The sequence below is a fragment of the Balaenoptera acutorostrata genome, chromosome 2 (assembly GCF_949987535.1).
Source record: "Balaenoptera acutorostrata chromosome 2, mBalAcu1.1, whole genome shotgun sequence".
Lineage (NCBI taxonomy): Eukaryota > Metazoa > Chordata > Mammalia > Artiodactyla > Balaenopteridae > Balaenoptera > Balaenoptera acutorostrata.
Genome location: NC_080065.1, coordinates 32,686,953 through 32,701,500, shown reverse-complemented (window position 1 = coordinate 32,701,500; position 14,548 = coordinate 32,686,953). Strand labels below are relative to the sequence as shown.

General features: G+C 42.8%; 1 protein-coding gene across 1 annotated transcript in view; it reads right to left on the bottom strand.

Moving 5' to 3' along the window:
* The window catches only part of SPEF2 (sperm flagellar 2), a 175,147-nt gene that overhangs the window by 2,860 nt on the left and 157,739 nt on the right, over nt 1–14,548 (bottom strand). The window contains 3 exon segments of the mRNA XM_057540876.1: nt 3,695–3,817; nt 4,013–4,252; nt 10,752–10,931. Of these exon segments, the coding sequence (XP_057396859.1) occupies nt 3,695–3,817; nt 4,013–4,252; nt 10,752–10,931 (543 nt within the window).

The following is a 14,548-nucleotide window of genomic DNA, read 5'->3' as shown; positions in this document are numbered from 1 at the left end:
AACATTCTAACCTGAAAAACCACACTCTAGTTTTTGCTCTACTTATCTTGAAAGATCTTCAAATAACATCACTGTGGTTAAAGTTCATTTTAAAAATGTGATCTATTTACTTGTACATGGATATCTGGAGCAAAAAAATGATGACAGGACGAGAGTGTTGGTAACTGAGTCTTCAGAGATTTTTTTTTTTTCTTTCCCTTTCTTTCTTTTCTTTATTTGCTTAGTGAAAATGAGAATAGAGCACCTTACTGGAAAGAGAACCTCTTTCCTTTTCAAACATCACATTTAGGCTTTTCAGGTCCAAGGCTCAGCTCTCCTTGGGTCACACTCAGATGAAAGCGCCCGGATTACATGATAGCGGGTGGTCCACTGTCCTCTCATGAGATTCCAGGTTGGAGCGACAGGGAGGAGATGCGAAGGACCAGGATGGGGAGGGTTGAAGAGGCTGACTCAGCAGAAGCACCTTGGCAATAAGGAATGAACCATTGGACAGACAGACAGATGAACTCTTTTTCTACGGTTAGAGTATCAGGTGATACCTGAGCTATTAGGCTGGTTCATGGGAGGTCAGATACCCTCCAGCTGGGGGGCTCTCAGCCAGAGGGGTCTGTGCACCAGAGAGGATTTGGGGAATGTGCAGAGGTCATTTTGGTCATCAATGCATCAAGGTGCTCCTGGAATATAGTGGGCTGCAGCCCAGAACATCAGACATCCTGCCACAACGTAGTCGGTCCTGTGCTGCTCAGAAATGTCAGGAGTGCTTCAGCTGGGGCGCAAGTTGATAAAACTCCTTCCAAAATGAGGGAAATATGCAAACTAACTAGAGCCCTGTGGACTTCAGCTTTCCCTGGGCGTCAGAACACATCTTCAAGGGACTTAACTTCGAAGGCAGTCAGTCATCTGTTGGTGGGTTTCTTTTTTCAGCAAAGTGCCAATAGAATCTTCTCTGCAAGTCAATCATATTAAGTCATTCTAAAGTCTCCAGAAGTAAGAATGTTCCCCAAATCGTCTTGACTTTGTAGGGACTTCTCCCATTATAGGAGGAAATAAGTGTGGCATCGTTTTAGGGTCCTGATTGTTCTTGGTAATGTAAGATAAACCCTATTATATATAATTCTAAGGATTTGAACATTATTTTACTGGCTTAAAATAGGAGGGCTGTTCCCTGAAATGTGGAACAGAATGTGTAGGATGAAATGCAGTCTCAAGTGATGGACTTCTGGAACACATCTCACACAGAATGACGGTTGCCCAGAGGAAAGCAAAAGCAGGGAGACACCCACAGCTGGCAGACTGCTGCCCATTCTTTCTGTGACACCCACCCACCCACCTCTCTCCACCCATCCACCTCTCTCCACCCACCCACCTCTCTCCACCCTTTGTCTGGTTCTGATGTGCTCCGTCCCCACTAATTCCAGGATCACACTGACTTATCCCCTCCTCATCCTAAGTGGGGAAGGAAGCTGGTCTTTATGAATGAAAGTATGGAGTATAAGATGCCGAAAAGGGACCTGTGACGTATCAGTCTCAATGTGAAGAGTAAATGTTTGTGGGGTGTATGAGTACAATGACTTAGAACATTGCCAACCACATTTCCAAATATTTGGGGCCTGTTTAAATAAAGAGACACGAATAATTTAAAAAAGAGGCCTGTTAAATGTAGAGACAGAATGATATGATATGATTAAGAGGCAAAGAAACACTTAGGGATGAAGAAATTCACATCACCTCATGCCCCTGCTCAGAAGCCTAGCCATTCTCCGTTGCTTTTCAAATTGAAACTAAATTTCCCCGTGTGGTGTCTGGGTTCTTTGCAATCTGGCCTGATCTTACTAATTCAACGGGGTCACTCCAAGTCCTTCACAGCCTGCTCTCTGCTCTTCAACCAGTGGGGTTCCACTCCTTCATGCTGCCCGGCTTCCATGCCTTCCCCCGGGCCTCCCTTTCCACCCAGGATGTGGTCTCCTCTCCACCCCTACAGCAAAATCCACATAGACCTTCTCTCCGCACCCTCTCAACTTTCTTAAACCTCAGCCATCTCTGAAGACTCAGTTTCTAGCACAGAAAGTCCTATGTTTTGAATTCCTGTAATTTTGCGCTTGGGTGTGGTTTACCTTCTATCATTCTGTTATTGATGGAATTCCTGTGAGTAAAAATTCTGTTGCAGACAGAAGTGGAATTTGCTTGGGAGCAGCAACTGAGTCTGGTACTCATGTTGCTGTCTCGCATGGAAACTTATTTTACTAGCCTCAGTGGTAAGTGCTCAGTATTGAATAGATATCCTAACGGCCATCGTTTCTGTAGTACTTGCCATGTGTCAGATACTGTGCCCAGTGCTTTAGGGGCACCATCTCCTTTAATCCTTTCCACAACCCTTTGAATTAGGAATGGGTGTTATCCCCATTTAACAGATGAGAAAGCCAGGGTCAAGAGAAAGTTAAGGTCAGGTATCTAGTGAGTGGTGGATCCGAGATTCAGTCGCATGACTTTATGATTCCAGAAACTATGTTCTTACATGCTATCATCATACTTCACTACTGGAAGTGCTTAGTGTCTGCCAGCTGGTTAGAAATCAATTTCAATTATTGCCAACAGAAGTACTAAAATGTAAAAAGGATCATCAATTTAGAACAAATAAATGTAGGTACAAAGATATTTAAGTCTGGATAGTCTGATTTCCGGGCATAGCAGGTTATCACTGAGGGGTCAGGAGAAACGCCTCTTAGATCACTTGCATCTTATCAAAGTGAAAGCGTTTTTACCTTAAACTCAGCAAACTCTTTGCAGTCCAATAAACAACTAACAGGAGGCAAATAGGAAGACTTCACGCTGTTAAGTGTGTGAGGCTTGTGAGAGGGTTGTAGCAACCTGCCACACTCTGAAAGGGGGTCACCCCCTGCTTTCTGTAGCCCTTACTGTTGGGGACCCGGGACTTGCCCGGTGGGTGCACATTCAGCACGTGTGGTTGAGATGTGTGTGGTTAAGGTAGCTCTGAGACACATCTCTTCCTCTCTTCCTTCCTTTATTCTGCTGACTTGGTCCGGTCTCTTTAGGTTTTGTCCTCAGTTTTCCCATCTTGAACAGTTTCTCTGAGGGAACCCTCACACATTCCTTCATAAGCACTGTCACTGCATGAGCTACAGAGACAATGTGTACCATGATTAGAGTACAGTGAGTAAATCAGCACTTGGTTGGGGATCATGGTCCCCTTAGTTCTCTTTGGCAGGGGGACTCTATTTTCCATACTCTTCAATCATAAGCCAGGGCCATTCAATGGCTGGAATAAGGCAGAACATGAATACTGCCCCCCACCCAGCTTTAACTGCCATCTACCTCCAGCCTTCTGTGGTAGACCCAAGTCCTCAGGTCCCGGTGGGGCAGCTCCGTGGTACTATCCCTAGTACTGGCGGTCCTATCTGTAGTGCTAATAGTATTAGCCATATACTGATAGTCCTATCATGGTACTGATGCACTGATCGTCACCTCTACTCTGTCTGAACTTGCTGCCATTTGGGTACTGAGGGCTGGCCTTTCTGGCCTGACGCTGTTACCAGTTTAGCTTCCTCAGACCCTGTGCTAGCCTAGCCCAGCTTCTTCCCCCCTTCTGCTCCTCCACATTTGTGATATCCCACCAAGCCCTGAACCTGAACTCAGCCAAATTAAGACTGCATTAGGACCTTTGTGTAATACTCACAGGGATTTTATAGTCTGGATAACTTGAAATCAGATCTTGAATAAAAGGATGCTTCAGAAGAACAGCAACTTCAATTGGCTCCAGATTCTTGGAACCTAGGTCCTGAAATACTTTTATGAAGCCCTTAAAAGGAAAAAAAAAGTAAAGTTGATTAACTTTACAATCCTGATGATGTTAAAAATTTTTGTTTTTTAAAGGAATCATCATAATTTCTATATGATGATACATTTGGGGAGAAATTCTATGAACATATGCTCAAAATTGAGGGAAACTTTTCTTGGGTACAGGTTGCCCCTTGTATGAAATAATCTAACCAACCTCTGAATACATGTTCTCTGTCTTTTGGTGGCTGGCAAATCTGTTAGCGTCCCGTGCTTCGTTTGCTCCTCGGAACACTTTGAGTAATGTTTCCATGGAAATCATTTCCGTGTTCGCATTTTTAGAGATTTCTTCTTCCTTTTCCTCCTCTTCCTCTTGTAATTCCCTTTCTTCACTTATAAAATTGTCCTCAAGCTCAGGATATTCCTCAATGGGACTCATATCGGTAAAGGAGGAGGTCTGTGCAATTCAATGAAGAGAACATGAAGTCTTTCCAGGAATAGAGAGATTTAGAAAACAGCAGTTTGGTCCCGCACTTTTTATGCCCTGGGGTGATTGATAGTGCCTACCGCAAACTAGCTAAACAAAATCTAGAGATAGAATATGCTGACTGTGCTGGAAATCATGTTGAAATCCCAGACCAGTTCTGCTGGTAGTTGACAGAGGCCTCAGTGCAGGGGTGTTTTACTCACCTCCATACAGACTGCTGCCTACTACCCTGCCAGATACACCGCATTCCTCAGAGAAAGGGCAGTGGAATGAATTTGTGTAACCACTGTCGGACTTCTACACTTGAAGCTAGATTTCTGAACAGGATTTGCTTTGGAAATTGCCTGCAGTCAAGAGGTTGTGGGCAAGTTAATTTCTCAAGCTTGACAGATTCTAAGAAGCTTTGGGAATGTTTGTTTGGATACTGGAGGCTAAACCCGACTAAGCATCCAGAAGGTAAAATAGAAAACAAATTGAATACAGACAGATTGGGATTCTTATTGCTGTTCGTTGACACTTGGCCAAGAGCCATGAACTCAGACACTGGCATTCTGAGCATGGGAAAGAGTAAATTGTTTCTGATGGAATTTCTTACATATCATAAGCCTGAAAAATATGCCTACCCTTTGATACCATAATTATTGATCTAGGAATTGATTCTAAAGAAATATTCTTGTACACAAAGACTTTTGTATACGGATGTTCATTCCGTGTTACTTACAGCAAAAATAGAAAACCTATGGTTGCAAAAATGGGGAATGGTGACATCGATGATAGTATCGGTCTGTGGCAGAATACTATGCTGCCTTGAACATTTTGGTTTAGAAGGATACTGAGTGACACGAGAAAACACTCATGGGATGAGTGCAGAAAGGAAACAGAACACAAATAATAAATATACCAGGATCCTCATTTTCTTATATATCTATACTTATAAATAAAAAAAAGAGAAACAGGTGCATTAAAGAATTGAAAGTAGTTACCTCTGATTGGTCAAACAGGTGATTTCTTTTTCACTTTGTTTTGTATTTTTCAAATTCTTTACAGTAGATTTGTACTTACTGTATTTATTGTTATAAATGTGTGTGTGTGTTTCTGATGATGAGGTAATAGATATTCAATGATTTGCCATAGAAAAATGGGCATTTTCAGAATGTTGACTGGCCCGATGTCAGAGAACACCTGAGGGCTGATTCTCCTTTATTCCGATGAAAGAAAAATGCTAATTTAGGCATAAAATTAGAGCAGGGTGCCAATACCTGTAAATGCTCAGTTCAGTAGAAGCGTTAAGTGCATAGATCGCACAAGTTCTTTCCAAAGAGCCACGTAAGTCCCATGTGTAAAAGGATTATAACACAGCACAGAATTAAGCCTCTGGTTGTCGTAAGCCCCTCTGAGGGATTTACAGGGGCTGAAGATAGTGCAGTAGAGACAGGTTGTATTTGCTCTAGCTCTGTGTGGTCACCTTGCTTTAGTTGGGTTTCCATATCCTTTGGTAAATTGGGAATTTAATCTAATCTTGGAGGGTGAGGGGAGAATGCTCTAGCAGGTGAAGTTTTTGGAATTAAGTAAAAATATCTATCATTTACCTATCTATCATCTATCTATCTATCATCTATCTATCTATCATCTATCTATCTATCTATCTATCATCTATCTATCTATCTATCATCTATCATCTACCTATCTATTATCTATCTATCTATCTATCTATCTATCTTTCTATCATCTACCTATCATCTATCATCTATCTATCTATCATCTACCTATCTATTATCTATCTATCTATCTATCTATCTATCTATCTATCTATCTATCTATCTATCATCTATCTATTCATCCAGCCTCTTCTCCATTTTAAACAGTTGAAATACTACTCGGCAGAAATGTGAAACTAGCTTTTTTGTCTCCATCTAAGAAGCCTGGGAATCATCACACTGGCTACCCGTCAATAATCCCCCGGGGCGATAGAATATTTGCTGTGCCGAAATGAACATAGTTGGGGCGATAGAATATTTGGTGTACTGAAATGAACATAGTCGAGATGTAGAACATCTTGCTGAATGACTGAAGGATGAATGAATTTCTATTCAGAGGGCAGCACAGGTGCTACGCGGACAAGACAAAGACAGAACCTGTGGGTGAGCACATGACTAGTTGGGCAGGATGAGCAGGCAATACCAAAATTGAACAGAGAAGGAACCTGCTCTCTCTGCACTATTTCCATAACTACAGAGGGCCCAACTTCTCAAAGACTTGCTATAATCATCATGGGATAAATGGATTTTTTATTTTAGTCAAAAGATAACAATTTAAACATTTGAGTGAAGAATCCTTAGCTTGTTATATCAGAGGATGCTTTATAAATGTTTGCTTTTTTTGCTCTCTAGGGGGTTGGAACAGAATAGACTTAGTGGTCCAGTGGGAGGGGAGGGAGCAGAGGGAGGCCAAGATCAGGACCAAAGGAGCCAGTTCAGCATCCTGGCGGGACTGCAGGGTGTGCACAAGAGGGGGCTCCCAACAGACGCTCTGAAAGACCACGATTGTGAATGTGGGCGGATGAACAAAACCAGGGATGCTGGTTTGGAGCAAAGCCAGGGCTTCTGAATGAGCAATTATTAGGGGCATCAAAACTCTGCGTGAGTCACATTATCTTCTAAGCAGCGGGGCCGATTGTGGCACTAGCAAACACTATGTCACGCCCTCAGAGACAGCCCTCCAGGACTCCCAGCAAACGTGCCCCTGGAGTGGTGCCTGATTGTGCATTTCTACCATTCAGTCTGCTTAGTCCCACATCTCAGAAGGCAGAACAGAAGATCAGTCCTTGGGACTAATGTGAGCAAAGCATCAAAGAGATGCAGAATGGGATGCACATTTAAGTTTTTCGAAACCCAAGGCCTCAAACCATCTCTGTCAGGATGCTTTAACAAGACTCTCAAAATGTGGGAGGTTCAAGCTCATAATTTACTAAATTCCAATATCATAACCCTAAACTCCACAGGTCAGGATGAATCATTTCCTCAAATATCAACTTCTTTGAAGCTTCACGATGACTAGTGCCTGCTCATGAGTGCTTTGCTCTTGAGCTCCCTTTAAATTACCCAAAAAGCCATGGGTTTTAACAGGAGGTCTGTGCCACGGTGAATAAAACAGTGTGAGTAGCAGATATAGACTAAGAAAGAATGACGTATCAGGGAGATTTCCAGTTGTTTTTTGGAAAGCAAAAGCTGAGATCCCATTAAATGTCTTGGGAGTGAATATAGATCTATTGGAGGTGTTATTTCTGAGCAGGTTCATTTTGCCTTCCTGGGATAAAGCTGCCCAGGGAACTAGAATACAGTTGGAAAGGGCACAGAAAGGGAGGCAGGATGGTGAGGGCTAGGAGTAGGCAAGAATGAGGAAGGTGGGTGGATCCTGTATTTCAAAAGCTCCTATGGTTCACTCCCAGCCAGGAGTAGTCCTGCGTGTGTGGTGTGTGACAGACCTGCACTCCATCCCTGCCCCACCCGGGTTTCATCTCTGTTGTGCAGTGGTCATGGGGCAGTTCCTGTACAGTGTCCTTGGGCTTTAAAAGAGCTCTTGAGAGAAGTACTCCAGGGGAGCTGCTTCCTGGATGGGCACTAGCTCACAGTGAATGACCCACCAGGTCAGGGACAGAAGGGATGCAGTGCCTTCCTGTGCTAGCTGGCTTGGCTGCTACCCACCCAGAGAGCTGTCTGTTGCTATGGCAACCCTTGTAGCACATACTTCCTTTTCCTGGTCTTTCTGGCTCGGTTTGGCCTCCTGAACCTGCTGTTGCCTCTGTCTCTGGAATGTCTGCTCTCCTCCTCTCTACCTTGGAGACGGGAGTCCCTCCCTTCCTTCTCTCTTCGTCACCTTCTTCCCTTCTTTCCCTGCCATGTTCACAAACACTAATCGAGTATTTGTTGTGTGCATTACGGAGCACTTGCTACTTTGGAGGACATAAAGATGTGTAACAAGTCATCCCCAACTCAAGGTAGGAATAACAGCAGTAGGATTCAATAGATAAACCACCCCCTGCCTGAATTACTAGTTCTCCTTACTTCCCTCCTTTGCCCCCTACAGTCTGTCCTGTATGGGGGCACATTTTAAATCAAACGACCCTGCTCCAATGACTTCTCATCTCATCTCTTGACACAGTCAAAGCCAACGTCCCTCTAGGGCCCCTCGGAGCCCTCTCCCCCTCACTATCCTTGCCTGCTACTCTCCTGCAGCTCAATCCTCTCCAACTACACTGGCTGACTTGCGGTTCCTTAGGGTCCACCAGGCATGACCCCACTTGAGAGATTTTGCACTCACTGCTGTCTTCACTTAAAATACACTTCCTCCAGAGGTCTATCTGCAAGGCCCTCTCCCTCACCACTCTGGGCCTCTGCTTCCATGTCTTTTCACAGAGAGACCTTCTGCGACCATTCTATTTAACACTGCAACTCCCACCCAGACTCCTATATCTTTCCCTCTATTCTTTATTTCCCATAGTGTCTATCACCATTTGCTGTAGTCTTTATTTTACTTGCTTTATCCCCAGAGGTTCTGGATAAATGTTTGTTGAGTGAATGCACAGGTGCATGTGATGGTGCTCAGCCTTGCCAGAGAGGATCTGGATGTAAATGGGGCCCAGTTGCGGAAGTGCTCCGTGTGTTGGGGGAAGCTTCATGAATGATCTGGCGGTTGAAATAGGCCTTGGTTACTGGGGAGCCCTCGAACCTTTCCAGATGAGCTGGAGGGGACAGCAAGAGCAAAGGCACGGAGGTGGCAAAGGAGAAGGTTTAGACTCCTCTTTTGATCTGTAAAGCCCCATGTTAATCTGTCCTTTATTCTGTGTTCCCTCCATGAGTGGGCCATCATTCTCCCATTCTTTCCTGTATGGATAGGGGCAATTAGATGGAATCCCTTTAGGGGAGCAAATTTGGCTTCGTATATATCCTTTGCAGATCGCAGGGCTACACAGAGGGTAGGATTTACAAAGCTAATTAATGAAGTAATTGATTGCTCCACTCAATGAAATGTTTACTGAGCTCTGTAGCAGTAATTCAGATTCAGGAAGGCAGGATAGGGGATGCAGAGCAAGACAGATGGCCCATCCCTGCCCACAGGGTGCCCAGAGTCCAGGAAAGAAGCTGACCCTGTAGAAGTAGTTATCTATGAGGATTATGGTGAAGGGGGAAGCACAGCATGCTATGGGAACACAGGGCAGGGTTGCCTGCCACCAATCCAGGTCAGGGAAGGTCTCCCTGAGGACAGGTTAACTGAGACCTCCAGGCAGGTTATGACCCATGCCAGTATTGGGTTAAGGAGGCCCAATCTATAGAGAGGTGCAGGCAGACCACATCTAACTCGTCATTTATTTGGGAAAATGTAAATGGTCTTCCTATGTTCTAAGAAGAGAGCATTCTTGAGTGGAAATAACAATAACTCCTTCCTGAACTTTCTGTCACTGTGTCAGTGTTAATGCTGAGTCTAAAGTACATGGAGGTGAAGAGCCCTGAGTTGTCAGCTTCCTAGGCAGCACTCTGGCCTCGCCCTGCCCCTGATGGAAGGGGTAGGAGATCCTCCGGGTCATCTGCTCAGGGCTGAAATATAGGGCTGCCTTTAAAGAATCTATGTCTTTTGGGATGTGAAAGCTGTCATAGGAACTTCCCATTTTTTTCTCAGACAACCCAGCATACTCTGTTTTGACAAACATGTATGAAAGGAAAAGAACTGCAGCTAGGACATCCGAGGAGTCTGAACGGTGCAGCATCCCTCGCCCCGCTGGGTCCACAAAGAAGAGCAGAAAAAAGCATTCCATCATGAGGGCCACCGCTCTGTCCCCAAAAGATCAGGTGAAGACTAAAAAGCCATGCCAATGGACACCTACTAAGTGTATTAGTTATTTCCCTGTTCTGAGGCTTTTCTACCTCCCCCAAAACAGGGGATGTCAACCCTTTAGAAATCGACACGGGGATGTGAGGTTTTATTGGACATTAAGCTTTTCTGTCCCTGGATGCAGGTGACACAAAGTGCCTGTGGAATTCGGGTGGCCAGGTTTGGGCCTGAAATACTATCAAGTGTCACATACATGTGCGATGTGTCTGAGGCCTGAACTTGTTTTACATAGAATTTCCACAGAGTGTGACAAAGAGTCTGGGTTGATACCCAGTTCTTTCTCATTTATCAGGATCAGCACTTCATGCAAAATAAAGGCTGCCCTTTACAGAGCAAATTTTGGTTTCACCAAAGAAACTTAGAGCAAATTTGGATTTAACTACCAAAACATTTTTTAGATAGTGGGTCCCTAGTTCTTAATCCAATTGAGTAAGGCGTTATTGAAGACCTAGTAAAGCATCGTGTGAGGAACCTGGGAAAAAACAGAGATTGAAAAAAACAGTCTTTGTTCTTAGAAGTTTAGGATCTTTTGGAATCCCCTCCAGACCCCAACGCTAGTCCATTTCTGGACCACAATTACCTTTTCTGCAACAAGAGGAGGCCTTTCAATTGGCTGGAAAACATGAGTCCCAGTGGCCACACTGAGGGCCCTGTAGACCCCTTCCATACTGTCTGGATGGCAAGCAAAATAAAGCAGCATCTGTGTGTAGTCAAGCAGAGGTGGATCCTTCTCACAGTCAGCAAATAATCTAAAGAAAAACTGTCACACAAAAGAATTTCAGCCAGAGATCAAATGCATATGCTTCGGTAGACAGTAGATGGACGGGCAATGAAGAATCCCTCCCGAAGTTTGGAATACAGTCACTTTCTGAGGACTGAATTACTAAAACTAACATGTAATGAATGGTATTAACTGAAGAGTATGCTAAGTAAAAAAACATAAAATGTAGGGCTAGAAACATTCTGATGTTAAAGAAAATTGTATGCTAATCAATGGTACCAACATACTTAGGAATGAATATGCTAATTAAGGTGGCAGGGATGACATGTCAAGTAGGAAAAGGGAGCAAGGACCCCTCTGTCTATCCTCAGCTCCATCCTGACAAACTGGGCCCTGACTCCCAACCATGAAGCTTCTGGTACATCTCACTCCCTGGGGAGAAGGGAGAAGGCAGGGAACAATGCCCAAAGCCACTGGGACTTGAGCCATTAGACTCTTTAAACTGGCCCACGTTGCGCTGAACTCCCTAAACTATTGACTGTAATGTGACTTCTTCCAGTGTAGACTCCCATGTGGAAAGAGTGTGCTTATCACTGAATATCAGCTTGTTTGGCAAGTCTCTCCCGCATCCTGAATGACTGAGCTGACGCTCAGATCTAGATGCAGTGTCTCATGCATTTCACAGCGTGAGGAGTTAGTGCTCCGGGACCTAATATCCTCTGGGGCCCTGCAAATCCTAGGCCAAGCCCTGGGACACAGAGGTCACACCCAAGCACCTACACGGCCCTGTTTGGGGAAGTGACTGGCTCTTCTCAAACATTTGCATGCAGTGACCTGGAGAAGCTTTTTTCTTTTCTTTCTTATTTATTTTTTTAATAAATATGTCTGTTTATAAAGTCATGGAACTGATTTTTTTTTAACATCTTAATTGGAGTATAATTGCTTTATATTGTTGTGTTAGTTTCTGCTGTATAACAAAGTAAATCAGCTATACGTATACATATATCCCCATATCTCCTCCCTCTTGCGTCTCCCTCCCACCCTCCCTATCCCACTCCTCTAGGTGGTCACAAAGCACCGAGCTGATCTCCCTGTGCTATGCAGCTGCTTCCCACTAGCTATCTATTTTACATTTGGTAGTGTGTATATGTCAGTGCCACTCTCTCACTTCGTCCCAGCTTACCCTTCCCCCTCCCCGTGTCCTCAAGTCCATTCTCTATGTCTACGTCTTTATTCTTGTCCTGCCCCTAGGTTCGTCAGAAACATTTTCTTTTCTTTTTTTTTCATTCCATACATATGTGTTAGCATATGGTATTTGTTCTTCTCTCAATTTCGTTTCTTTTTATGGCTGAGTAATATTCCATTGTATATATGTGCCGTGTCTTCTTTATCCATTCATCTGTCGATGGACACTTAGGATGCATCCATGTCCTGGCTATTGTAAATAGAGCTGAAATGAACATTGTGGTACATGTCTCTTTTTGAATTATGGTTCTCAAGGTATATACCCAGTAGTTCTATTTTTAGTTTTTTAAGGAACCTCCATACTGTTCTCCATAGTGGCTGTATCAATTTACAGTCCTACCAACAGTGCAAGAGGGTTCCCTTTTCTCCACACCCTCTCCAGCATTTATTGTTTATAGATTTTTTGATGATGGCCATTATGACCAGTGTGAGGTGATACCTCATTGTAGTTTTGATTTGCATTTCTCTAATGATTAGTGATGTTGAGCATACTTTCACGTGTTTGTTGGCAATCTGTATACCTTTTTTGGAGAAATGTATATTTAGGTCTTCTGCCCATTTTTGGATTGAGTAGTCTGTTTTTTGATATTGAGCTGCATGAGCTGCTTGTATATTTTGGATATTAATCCTTTGTTAGTTGCTTCATTTGCAAATATTTTCTCCCATTCTGAGGGTTGTCTTTTTGTCTTGTTTATGCTTTCCTTTGCTGTGCAAAAGCTTTTAAGTTTCATTAGGTCCCATTTGTTTATTTTTGTTTTTATTTCCATTACTCTAGGAGGTGGGTCAAAAAAGATCTTGCTGTGATTTATGTCAAAGAGTGTTCTTCCTATGTTTTCCTCTAAGAGTTTTATAGTGTCCAGTCTTACATTTAGGTCTTTTATCCATTTTGAGTTTATTTTTGTGTGTGATGTTAGGGAGTGTTCTAATTTCATTCTTTTACACGTAGCTGTCCAGTTTTCCCAGCACCACTTATTGAAGAGGCTGTCTTTTCTCCATTGTATATTCTTGCCTCCTTTATCGAAGATAAGGTGACCATATGTGCGTGGGTTTATCTCTAGGTTTTCTATCCTGTTCCATTGATCTATATTTCTGTTTTTGTGCCAGTACCATACTGTCCTGATTACTGTAGCTTTGTAGTATAGTCTGACATCAGGGAACCTGATTCCTCCAGCTCCATTTTTCTTTCTCAAGATTGCTTTCACTATTTGGAGTTTTTTGTGTTTCCATACAAATTGTAAAAAATTTTTTTCTAGTTCTGTGAAAAGTGCCATTGGTAGTTTGATAGGGATTGCATTGAATCTGTAGATTGCTTTGGGTAGTATAGTCATTTTCACAATGTTGATTCTTCCAATCCAAGAACATGGTATGTCTCTCCATCTGTTTGTATCATCTTTAATTGCTTTCATCAGTGTCTTATAGTTTTCTGCATATAGGTCTCTTGTCTCCTTAGGTAGGTTTATTCCTAGGTATTTTATTCTTTTTGTTGCAATGGTAAATGAGAGTGTTTCCTTAATTTCTCTTTCAGATTTTTCATCATTAGTGTATAGGAATGCAAAAGATTTCTGTGCATTAATTTTGTATCCTGCTACTTTACCAAATGCATTGATTAGCTCTAGTAGTTTTCTGGTATCATCTTTAGGATTCTCTATGTATAGTATCAGGTCATCTGCAAACAGTGACAGCTTTACTTCTTCTTTTCCGATTTGGATTCCTTTTATTTCTTTTTCTTCTCTGATTGCTGTGGCTAAAACTTCCAAAACTATGTTGAATAATAGTGGTGAGAGTGGGCAACCTTGTCTTGTTCCTGATCTTAGTGGAATGGTTTCAGTTTTTAACCATTGAGAATGATGCTGGCTGTGGGTTTTTCATATATGGTCTTTATTATGTTGAGGTAAGTTCCCTCTAGGCCTACTTTCTGGAGGGTTTTTATCATAAATGGGTGTTGAATTTTGTCAAAAGCTTTTTCTGCATCTATTGAGGTGATCATATGGTATTTCTCCTTCAATTTGTTAATATGGTTTATCACATTGATTGATTTGTTTATACTGAAGAATCCTTGCATTCCTGGGATAAACCCCAGTTGGTCATCATGTATGATCCTTTTAATGTGCTGTTGGATTCTGTTTGCTAGTATTTTTTTGAGGATTTTTGCATCTCTGTTCATCAGTGATATTGGCTTATAGTTTTCTTTTTTTGTGACATCTTTTGGTTTTGGTATCAGGGTGATGGTGGCCTCGTAGAATGAGTTTGGGAGTGTTCCTCCCTCTGCTATATTTTGGAAGAGTTGGAGAAGGATAAGTGTTAGCTCTTCTCTAAATGTTTGATAGAATTTGCCTGTGAAGCCGTCTGATCCTGGGCTTTTGTTTGTTGGAAGATTTTTAATTTCAGTGCTTGTGATTGGTCTGTTTATA